Genomic DNA, 12,832 nt, shown 5'->3' with positions numbered 1-12,832 from the left:
CTGCTGTTGTCTGGAAGAGGCTTCAGATTGTGTTTGAATGATTTTATTTTCCTGGTGGCACTTTAGAAAATGACGTGCTGTGAGGATGACTGTATTATTGTGTTTCATGAGCTTTAGTCCCATCAGCCACAACATCAATAACTGATGGACCACACACACACACACACACACACACACACACACACACACACACACACACACACTCTCATTCTCTCTCTCACACACACGGCATGTTTTATTTCACTGTATGCATCTCCCATCGACTTCTGTTCTACTTAAATTGAACTAATTAGTTAGTGGTGTTTGCTAAGGCAAGCATAACAATTACTAGCACTTACATTCATTTGATCCAACCCCTTAAAGTTTAGTGTGCATCGTCCTGCACTGCAGTGTTTGTCCTACAGACATGAATACTTTACTAAGTGATCAGATGCACCATCTTTTACCAGCTGGACTGGAAATCAGGTGAATAAATCCCACATACACACAATGAAGGAGGAACTAGAATCACACACAGACCAGAAGATCAAAGAGACACAATGGTGCTGGACATGTTTCATGTGAGTTAGGAAGTAAACACCTAGCAACAGGCCACAACACCCTAGCAACCAGCCACAACACCCAAGAAATCACATAGCAACAGGTTAGGAACCACTGAAAACACCTTTGCAACTGCATAGCAACACCCTAGCAACCACCCACCAACACCCTATCAACCACTCAAAACACATTTGCAACCACATTGCAACACCCCAGCAACCACACATAACACATTTGCAACCTCATAGGAACACCCTGGCAACTTCCTAGCAATGCCTTTACAACCACCAAAAATACATATGCAAACTCATTGCAACACCGTAGCAACCACTTAAAACACATTTGTAACACATATCAACACCCTAACAATACCCTAGCAACCGTCCTAACCCTAACTTAAAGTTAACTCTTTGCAACAACATAGCAACACCCTATCAGCCACATTTAAAACACATTTGCAACCACATTGCAACACTCCAGCAACCACATGTAACACATTTGCAACACCTTAGCAACAACTCAAAACACATTTTCAACTACATAGCAACACCATAGCAACCACTGAAAACCCATTTGCAACATATAGCAACATCCTAACAATGCCCTAGCAACCATCCTAACACTAACCTAATGGTACCTCTTTGCAACCACATAGTAACACCCTATCAGCCACTCAAAACACATTTACAACCACATCACAACACTCCAGCAACCACACATAACACATTTGTAACCACATAGCAACACCCTAGCAACTTCCTAGCAATGCCTTAGCAGCCACCCAAAACACATTTGCAACCACATAGCAACGCTCCAGCAACCACACATAATACATTTGCAACAACATAGAAACAGCTTAGCAACCACCTAGCAATGCCTTAGCAACCATTCAAAACACATTTGCAACCACATAGCAACACCCTAGCAACTACTTAAAACACATTTGCAACCAAATCACAACACTCCAGAAACCACACATTTCAACCACATAGCAATACCCGGACCCACTTTATATTAAGTGGCCTTAACTACTATGTACTTACATTTTAATTAATCATTTGATACAATGCACTTATTGTGTACATACATGTTTTTACATTGTACTTATATTTTAAAAACACCTGCATGTAATTACATCTGTAATTAATTTCTGTAATTACATTTATAATTACACTGTTGACCCATCCCTTAACCCTTACCCCTACCCTTAAACCTACCCATACCACCAAAGCTTTCCCTAACCTTACCCGTATCCACCTCAATATCAGCAAAAGTGTTTTGCAATTCAATATGAACCCAATAAGTACATTGTACTTATTTTTTGATGTAAGTACAAAGTAGTTAAGGCCACTTAATATAAAGTGGGACCCAATACCCTAACAGCCATCTAGCAATGCCTGAGAAAAAAACATTTGCAACCACATTGCAACACCCTAGCAACTACCTAAAAATGCCTTGGCAACCACTCAAAACACATTTGCAACCACATAGCAGCACCCTAGCAACTACCTAAAAATGCCTTAGTAACCACTCAAAACACATTTGCAATCACTTAAAACTCATTTGCAACCACATAGCAACATTCTGGAAACCAGACAAAACACATTTGCAACACCATAGCATCACCTTAGCAACCACTCAAAATACATTTTCAACCACATAGCAACACCCTAGCACCCAGTTAAAACACATTTGGAACCACACAGAACACATTAGCAACTGCATAAGAATGCTCGTTTGTAAGTTTTACATTTGCATTTGACATAATTGAGATTCTTTGTGAAGCTGTTCCCATCATATATTATTGTCTCCAGGTTTTCTGTCATCATGTCACCCTCTGAATTGCAATCAGTCACATCAGAAACATTCTCTCTCTAGACAATTACATGCCGGGTAACCAAAATATGAAATCCTCTCAATAAATCTTCCCAGAGCAGTTATGAGGTCTATTTAAATACGCTCTGGCCGTCTGTGATCCAGCAGCTGTCTCACATCTGAGGTGATATTAGACTGTCAGAGTCCGTGTTGAGACCTTCCCTCATCACTGGAGCCCAGGCTAGAGCGGATCTGCTCTGTCAGTCTTTATTGGTACCCTGTAAGAAAACGGCCTGTTGTTGAGCCTTTCCTCTCTTATTGTGGGATCTGGTGGGATTAGTTGGGAACGTGAGCCGTGTTTCTCTGCTGTAGGAGAGGGACAGACTCCATAATGGCTGCTGGGTCTCAGATAAGACTGACTGGCCTTTCAGCGCCGCCAAAGGGGTCACCAGGGCCGAGCAAAGCTCCTCTGTTCAGAGCCAAAACGCAGCTTGACCGCTCGATTTACTGGGTCAGTTTCTGAGAGAGTTCTCGTCTTGTTAAGAGTAAGAGACTAGTCGAACTCTTTTCAAAGACATCCAGAGCAGAATCAGTGTCACAGATCTGTCAGAAGGACGCATGGCTGAGGAAAAAGTGGCCTGATTACAATCCAGAAACAAAAGCCACAGTCTGAAAAGAAAATAAGACAAATTACTTGATTAAGTAAATAAAATGTATTATTTGAAAGTAAATTAATTATAATTATAAATATAAACAGTAAATTATTATATAGAAATAAAAATGAAAAAAAAATATATTGTGTAATATATGGTACATATATTATATATATTGCATTTAAATAAAAAAAATATATAAAAATGAATAAAAAAATTTAATTATATGAATATATAATATAACATTATATACAGTATAAATATATTAACATGTTATGCATATAAAGTTTATTTATAAATTTAATATATTCTACATATATTATATATACTGTATATATGTTTTTTAAAATATATAAAAAATAATAAAAATATAATATTTATTAAATGTATTTTAAATTATATATGAATATATATTAATATAACATTTTATATATATTTTACACACTATGTTTACATGACATTTTAGCGTTTTCCTGATTTACAGAAACCTTGTACAAAATTAACTTAAAATATTAAGTAAAAATAAATTAAATTACTTAAATAAGTTAAGTAAAAAACATTAATTATAATATTGTAATATAATATAAATAATAATTATACTATTTATAAAAGCAAATATATATGCACACATAAATGTAAATATAAATCATTATTTTCTAATATTATTAATAAGTATATATGTAAATTAAATTAAAATGAATTAATTAATGAATACATTTTATATTTTCATCATTACTGGCAATTTATTTTTCTCCTGGCACAGTTTTTGTATTTTCTTCTTCTTTTTGTTATTTACAATAAATCTTATATATGTAATATATTTCAAAGTATTTTATAGTGGTAGTTTTTTATATTGTGCAAAACCTTGAAATTGAAAAATTGCCAGCAAGAGTAATCATAGTGATTGTAAAGATTGATTGCATTGTGTGTTCAGTTGTATAAGAGAAAGGTCAATGACGGTGTAATGCACTCGCAGTGAGGTGAAGTTTCTCAAACGGCTGTCACAGCGTGTGGTTTGAGGCCAACTCTGAAAGAGTCTCTGTCCTGTTCAATTCAAAACTGACCACATGAGAGAAAAATCAATTCACAGTGTCTCCAGAATGATACGACGAAACGCCATGATCTGCTTCACACCAGCACCTGATAACTAAAGCAACGCTCACATTACATTCACAGCTGGACCTGTGGGTTTGAAACTGTGATTCTGAGAACTGATGCATTTTAATAAAGAGAAAACAACCCTGTTCAGTTATATATAAGCATAACAGCACACTGGGGACTCTGCGCTTGGGACTATATGAGTAAGATGAAACAGGTTTTGTGTTTCAGAGACATTTCTAGGTCAGACTTGTCTGGAAGTGAACTCAAAACCTTTAGGTTATCAGCTCAGTACCATTACATGGTTAAAGCTTGTGTGGGGAAAACATGGGATCACATGTAAAACAGCTTAAACTAAAACCACATGCATTACACTGTAAAAAAATGACTGTGATTTTAACAGTAAAAGACTGTAAAATTGCTGCGGTGAAAAACTGTCAATTGGTTTACAGAAAGTTTCCGTACTATATACGGTGAATAACTGTAATAGATCTAACGGTACATTTAATGTAATTTTATGGTAAAATACCGTTAAATTAACAGTTTTTGGAAGTGAAAAATAACAATTCATTGTAAAATTTACAGTGAAAAACCGTAAATTGACATTCCCACAATTCCCTGCGTGACACTTCACATTTGATATATTTTCGTTGAAATAACTCTGTTTCTTCTTAGTTTTTCTCATTTTTTTTCTAATCAGTTATGTACATTAGGGTTTTATGTTACATCTAATGTTGTTAAATTAATGTTTATTGCATTTTTAAAATTTCATGCATGTTACCATGATGGTGTTTAGTGTGTATGTGAATGACACTGTGTGCACCTTCCATATGTTAGTATTGTCCTCCTCAGCTTGTGGAAAATCTGCTTGTGATGAACTTTGATTCATCATGTGACTCTCATCACCACTGTGTTTGGTGACTGTCAGTGTATTATAAAGGTACAAAACAGATATTAGTACTTCATTAGGTTGGTAAATTAACATTATATCAGTTAATGAAATACGTTATTTTACCGTAAATTTAACAGATTTTTTTTTACGTTACTACTGTATTTTTTACGGTAAAGTTCTGGTAACCACAGCTGCCAGTTTTTTACCGTAAATTTTACTGGGATTTTTTTTACAGTGTAGGACAAGACTTAACTATTGAATCTATATCATGACAATATCCATGGGAAGTTCAACAGAGATTTTAGAGTGTGTTTTGACATAAATAAAAAAATAACTAGATGATAATAAATCTATATCATCAATCAACATACAGTATGTTAAGTAAATATACAGTAAATAGATAAAAAACTATTAATAAATCTATATAATGAATCACAATTACTTACTAATCAACATTAAGTAAACTAAATAGCCAACTATATATTAATAAATTTACATCATGAATGAACAAACCTGTGTTAATTAAGCAAATCAATCAATCAATCAATCAATCAATCAATCCTGAGAAATATTCACTGGAATAGAAAATGTGATAACCAGCCCCAGTCTATATTAAAATATACAAATCAATGTTTAATTTCTATTAAACATTGATTCTATTTCTATTTTCTATTATTTCTATTGAATTGTAATGATTATATAACGACTAGTATAAATGCTACTAGTTATAGTTATAAAGTATTAGGCTATAGATGTTTTTGTGTTGAATGGAAGTGGCGATATAATAAAAGCCTTATCATTTATCAGGTGTTTCATGAGAGATGCGCAAAAAAAAAAGAAAAAAGAAAAGAAAAAAAAAAGTTAAGCATTGTACATATGTCTAAAAAAGCATTAAACGCGATGCAGCGTTTGCGTCTACAGCTGCGTTGCGTCTGCGTTCAGTGCGCGCGCTTCCATATAGAGCCACCAGGGGGATAACGAGCTCTCTCTCTCTCTCTCTCTCTCTCTCTCAGCCGGAGGGAGGCTGAGCAGAGCAGAAGCAGGCTGGTGGATCCTCGCGGTCGGTCTGCAGTCAGTCTGATGCGCTGCGCTGCGCAATAACCCAGCAGAACCACCTGTGCGGCTCCGGTGCTTCTCCTCACGGAATATTCGCGCGTTAAGTTCCGGTGATGCTCCTCTCATCCAGTGGGAATGTTTGAATGAGGAGGAACAATCCAGCGTATATGTGATTGCATTTTCGTGGAGTATCGCAACATGGACTAATTGCATTATTCACTATGGGATTATTGCAGTTGTTTGTTGGATTATTTTACGCGGCAGCAGGTAGGCAGAGAGATCAGCATCAGTTATTATAGTCTGATCCGTTGATTATGAGTACAGATGGCAATTATCAGCGATTTCTCAATAGCTGGTCATGCATTCATCCCCATGGAGCGATCAAAGCCTGTAATCAGAGATATAAGAGCTGCTAACATCATCTCTGTGTTATGGTTATTATAATTACATACATTAAGCATAATATATGCAAAACTGTAAAAGATGATGCAGGACAATACATATCAGTCTTTCTACTTCCAAATTTCACGTTTATTTCAGTGGGTCACTTGCTGGGAAATTTACAAGTCATGTTTTTCCACCTGTAAATTTAAAGGAATTTTGATTTCCAGGCAAGCAAAAGTCAATGAAAGTCATGTAAAAAGTAATTGCTCTTCAATCCATGTACAGTGATTTTTAAAAATCCTTATGCAGTAAATGCAAACGACTGGAGAAGTGCTGGAAATGCATTGGTCTGAACCTGAGGCTGCGACACCAACACTGTGATCTACTTCCTTCTGTGTTTTAATGCTGTATGTTGTGATTGTGTTGAAGTGGCTGCGTTTGGAGTGGATCCAGCGGTTCGGATCAGCGTGTTTCAGGAGTTCAGTCCTGGAGAAGGGTTTTCCGGTGTGACACAGGTGCAAGGCTTCCATGATGACACCAGAGCGTTCCTGTTCCAAGGTAAGACTGTAGGATTGAAAACAAACAGAAATTTGGGGGAGAACATGTTCCTTTTGGGATCTGCGCTTCTGGCTATATCCCAGCTAACAGGGAACGTTCTCAGAACGTTCTGGCAAGGTTCTGAGCAAACATTCTTCCGGTAACGTTAATAGAACATTCGTTCAAAGTTCTGTCTTCTGTTCTCAGAACATTAGCACAAAAACATTAGTTATACATTGTTTTTCTGGAACATTTTAGTCTAATGTTTTTAAAAGTTACTACTTTTTAAACGAGAACATTCAAAAGTAACTTTCCATAATACATGCAAAATGCATTCCATTAATGTTTCCTTTAACATTCACATAACCAAGAATAAATGTTTTTAAAACACATTTTTGTTGCTTTAGCTGGGATTCTTCATAAATTTTGTGTCAGGAATGATAAAGTCGTGTTCGATTGACACTGATATTGCACTGAACTGCATGCATTTCAATTGCAAATGCATAAATGCCCATTATAATTTTAGATATATTGGTAAGACTTTACAATATGGTCCCAGTGGAGATGCAATAACAAACAATGAGCTATAACCTTATTATAGTATTTTTCATTGTTAGTTCATGCTGAATGAAACCTGTACTGTACTGTAAAGTCTTACCGATATATTTAAGCATTTCACAAGCCGCTCTAAACAGCTGCGTAACCGCGTCTAACGGCGGCTGTTTGTTTTGCATCTGGTCTCTGTGGGATGAATGGACCCTCATGGGGCCCCTGACAATTGAGCGCCTCTCTGGAAACAAAGGGCTGTGGCTCTTTATGGAAACAGACGCTGGAGAATAATGGGGCGCATAATGAGATTAGTCCTCAGACGATACACAGATCTGTGTGTACAGTTTATCTCCAGTGAGTTCTGCTGTTGACAAATAATGACCTGTTTTGGGATGCGCGCTATGATGCAACAAGTCGCAAGGTTGGGATGCTGTGAGCTTCATATTTGAGAGTTTTGCTGTGTGATTTGCTGGCACTGCAGATGCTGCTCTGGGCAATAAAATTTGAAGAAAAGCCATGACTCTGCTGTTGTGTAACATTCAGCTGTTTTACATGGTTAAATTTGCAGTTGTGCAATATGCGCTATTAATGACCTTGCAGCTTGACATCTTGTTTAAATATATTGAAACTTTTTATGCAAAAAGTTCACATTTCACCTTTGAATCTTTCTTTAAAGTCAAGAGAAAATTGATACTATTTACCGTCTTAATATACCATGAATGATTCATTTGTGCATCTTATTATTATAGATGTGTCACAATACTATGGAAGCTTGTTTCCACCACTAAATAAAAAAAGGTAATTGTGACTCACAAATCTGACTTCTTTTCTCAGAATTGTGATATAAACTAGCAACACATTGCAATTTTGAGAAAAAAGTCTGAATTGAGACAAACAATTCTGAGAAAAAATTCAGAATTGCGGCATATAAACATAATTCTGATAAAACAAAATTCAGAATTGCGACAAATTCAAAATTATGTGAAAAACCTCAGAGCTGCGACATAAACTCAAAATTCTAAGAAAAAGTCAGAATTGCGACAAACAGTTCTGAGAAAAAAGTCAGAATTGCGGCATTTAAACAAAATTCTGATAAAAAATTCAGAATTGTGACAAATTCAAAATTATGTGAAAAAACTCAGAACTGCGACAAAATCTGAAAATTCTGAGAAAAATGTCAGAATTGCGACATAAACTCACAATTCTAAAAAAAAGTCAGAATTGCGGCATATAAACAAAATTCTGATAAAAAATTCAGAATTGTGACAAATTCAAAATTATGTGAAAAAAGTCAGAATTGCGGCATTTAAACAAAATTCTGATAAAAAATTCAGAATTGCGACATAAACTCACAATTCTAAAAAAGTCAGAATTGCGGCATTTAAACAAAATTCTGATAAAAAATTCAGAATTGTGACAAATTCAAAATTATGTGAAAAAACTCAGAACTGCGACAAAATCTCAAAATTCTGAGAAAAATGTCAGAATTGCGACATAAACTCACAATTCTAAAAAAAAGTCAGAATTGCGGCATATAAACAAAATTCTGATAAAAAATTCAGAATTTTGACAAATTCAAAATTATGTGAAAAAAGTCAGAATTGCGGCATTTAAACAAAATTCTGATAAAAAATTCAGAATTGCGACATAAACTCACAATTCTAAAAAAGTCAGAATTGCGGCATTTAAACAAAATTCTGATAAAAAATTCAGAATTGTGACAAATTCAAAATTATGTGAAAAAACTCAGAACTGCGACAAAATCTGAAAATTCTGAGAAAAATGTCAGAATTGCGACATAAACTCACAATTCTAAAAAAAAGTCAGAATTGCGGCATATAAACAAAATTCTGATAAAAAATTCAGAATTGTGACAAATTCAAAATTATGTGAAAAAAGTCAGAATTGCGGCATTTAAACAAAATTCTGATAAAAAATTCAGAATTGCGACATAAACTCACAATTCTAAAAAAGTCAGAATTGCGGCATTTAAACAAAATTCTGATAAAAAATTCAGAATTGCGACATAAACTCACAATTCTAAAAAAGTCAGAATTGCGGCATTTAAACAAAATTCTGATAAAAAATTCAGAATTGTGACAAATTCAAAATTATGTGAAAAAACTCAGAACTGCGACAAAATCTCAAAATTCTGAGAAAAATGTCAGAATTGCGACATAAACTCACAATTCTAAAAAAAAGTCAGAATTGCGGCATATAAACAAAATTCTGATAAAAAATTCAGAATTTTGACAAATTCAAAATTATGTGAAAAAAGTCAGAATTGCGGCATTTAAACAAAATTCTGATAAAAAATTCAGAATTGCGACATAAACTCACAATTCTAAAAAAGTCAGAATTGCGGCATTTAAACAAAATTCTGATAAAAAATTCAGAATTGTGACAAATTCAAAATTATGTGAAAAAACTCAGAACTGCGACAAAATCTGAAAATTCTGAGAAAAATGTCAGAATTGCGACATAAACTCACAATTCTAAAAAAAAGTCAGAATTGCGGCATATAAACAAAATTCTGATAAAAAATTCAGAATTGTGACAAATTCAAAATTATGTGAAAAAAGTCAGAATTGCGGCATTTAAACAAAATTCTGATAAAAAATTCAGAATTGCGACATAAACTCACAATTCTAAAAAAGTCAGAATTGCGGCATTTAAACAAAATTCTGATAAAAAATTCAGAATTGTGACAAATTCAAAATTATGTGAAAAAACTCAGAACTGCGACAAAATCTCAAAATTCTGAGAAAAATGTCAGAATTGCGACATAAACTCACAATTCTAAAAAAAAGTCAGAATTGCGGCATATAAACAAAATTCTGATAAAAAATTCAGAATTGTGACAAATTCAAAATTATGTGAAAAAAGTCAGAATTGCGGCATTTAAACAAAATTCTGATAAAAAATTCAGAATTGCGACATAAACTCACAATTCTAAAAAAGTCAGAATTGCGGCATTTAAACAAAATTCTGATAAAAAATTCAGAATTGTGAAATTCAAAATTATGTGAAAAAACTCAGAACTGCGACATTTAAACTCACAATTCTGAGAAAAAAGTCAGAATTGCAAGATATAAACACAATTCTAAGATCAAAGTCAGAATTGCGACATATAAGCACAATTCTGAGAAAAAAAGTCGGAATTGTGAATTTATATTGCGCAATTGTGAGTTTGTCGCAATTTTGACTTTATTTCTCGCTATTGTGAGTTTATATCTCGCAATTCTGACCTTATTTCTCTCAATTGCGAGTTTATGTTACACAATTCTAAGAAAAAAAGTCAGAATTGCGAGATAAAAAGTCTCAATTATTTTTTTTTTTATTCAGTAGAGGAAACTAGCTTACATACATTAAAGAAGTAAAATGCATTGCAAATGTTTTCAGTTAAAGAAGACCTGTTATGCTTTTTGTTCATGTTCATCGTTCTTTAGTGTGTAATTTTGCTGCTTGAGCATGTAAAAGTCCCTCTAGTCCCTCTAGTTCTTCTCTATATCAGTGTCAGTGTTTCTGAACTCCCTGAAACGCCTCCATTGTAGTCTTGAGTTTTCTTCACAATATTCCTCATTTAAATAATTAATATGCAGAATAAAGGGGCGGGGCCTGGTTGAGTTAGTTAGTAGTGTGTAGTAACTGGCGGTTATGGTAAGGGGCGGGACATTTCCCAAACACCAATCACAACACACTGCTCCAGCCGACCAATTAGAGCACATTGTTCTTTTCAGAAGGAGGAGCTTCATAGATACGGGAACTAAACAGAGCGTTACTGACAGACTGGGAAGAGAGGAGCTGCAACAATGGAGAATATGAGGAAAACAATCAACATTCAATCTAGTAGAGCACAAAAACAACATCAAGACTTTGTAAAAGAGCATAATATGGCCTCTTTAATTCAATCAGATTCATATTTGCGTACACACTTGATTGTAGATCTTCTGTTTTAGATTTCTTCACGTGTCTCCGCTCACCTGAGCTCATTAGACCTGCGATCATTGTGCCTGTGGGGCAGATGTGAATGCAAGACAGATGAAGTGATTTAATCAGCCGGCTCTTTCTCATTATTTCTCTGCAGACATATTCTCTCTTTGTCTCATTGTCATTTACTCTTCCTTCCATGCATGCATTTATAAATACTCTGGCCAGCGCTCTGTTGTTGCTCGATATCATCTCAGATATTTGTGTGAACACCTACGCAGCGAATGCAAACTCACACACACAGAGTTCATAGTGGCATCATTACAGGCATTAAACGCTGTGTTTCTTGTCGGCGCGCCGGTGAGATATGCTCTAAGTGACAGTGGGAAGGCCGTGGAGACCAGCAGGATAAAATCGGCGAGCCGTGGGCTGAACCTTTCCCTTCTAATTGGGACAGCAGGGCATTCATGCAGGTGGAGGGAGTCTGAGCCGGGATTTGGACCACAGACGGTTCCATAGATGAGTCTGGCCGGGGTGTTTGTGGTTCTGTTGGTCTGGACGCACACGGATAACAATATTAAGGGGATTTTTTTTAGAGGGACTTCACATGGCGTCAAAAATCGTATGATGGAATCAGAGTCATGAAAATGGAATTTACTGTATAACACGGAATATCACTGAATTTGGCAGTTTTGAATTAAATAATTACAAGTAGGCTGTACAATTAAAGCTACACTGTTACTTTTTTGATAAAAAAATAGCGCAATGTTATTTATGAGAGAGTGCAAAAAAATAGATTTTTTGTAACCATGTCTTTACCAAAATACACTTTGATAATGAATTATATTTTAGAGCATATGGGACAGAAATAGTGGGAAATTGTTGTCACAACGAACAAGAAAAAATCGCCAATAAAAAAAGATCAGTTTAACTTGAAGAAATTATGACAGAAATATATTACTGTTTATAATAAAAAACAACAAAACGTATATAAAAATAAACATATAAAACAATTGAATCAAAGCACAACTACGCAATATGATTAAAAATATGTAATAATATTTCACTTTTCATAATAATATCATCACTTTTGGCCACAACTGTATATAAATACATCTGTATTTTTATATCTAAAATTTAAATACAATGTTCTGTTGTAAGGGAATTGTTACTTTTAATTTGATTACATTTTAAAAGATTTATGGTAAAGTTTTATGAATTCAATTGCTTAGACATGCTTAAAATGGATTTAACCCATTAAAAAATAAATGAATTAAAGTAAAATAAATTAAAACGGAAACCAAACAGATTACTTCCATTCTACTTCTAGGATATTCAATGAGAAAAATCAGTGCAGGAATTGATTGGAGATGTAAAG

At 34.5% G+C, this 12,832-nt stretch overlaps 1 protein-coding gene across 1 annotated transcript in view; it reads left to right on the top strand.

Moving 5' to 3' along the window:
• Positions 1–6,023: 6,023 nt before the first annotated feature.
• Positions 6,024–12,832, top strand: part of nell2a (neural EGFL like 2a) — a 94,973-nt gene continuing 88,164 nt past the window's right edge. Inside the window, exons 1-2 of the mRNA XM_048159107.1 lie at positions 6,024–6,321; positions 6,868–6,996. Coding sequence (XP_048015064.1) covers positions 6,276–6,321; positions 6,868–6,996 — 175 coding nt within the window. The 5' untranslated portion in view covers positions 6,024–6,275. The remainder of the gene's footprint in view (positions 6,322–6,867; positions 6,997–12,832) is intronic.

The sequence above is a fragment of the Megalobrama amblycephala genome, linkage group LG15, assembly GCF_018812025.1.
Source record: "Megalobrama amblycephala isolate DHTTF-2021 linkage group LG15, ASM1881202v1, whole genome shotgun sequence".
NCBI lineage: Eukaryota > Metazoa > Chordata > Actinopteri > Cypriniformes > Xenocyprididae > Megalobrama > Megalobrama amblycephala.
The sequence above is the reverse complement of the archived record's forward strand: the minus strand, read 5'-3'. Positions and strand labels throughout refer to the sequence as shown.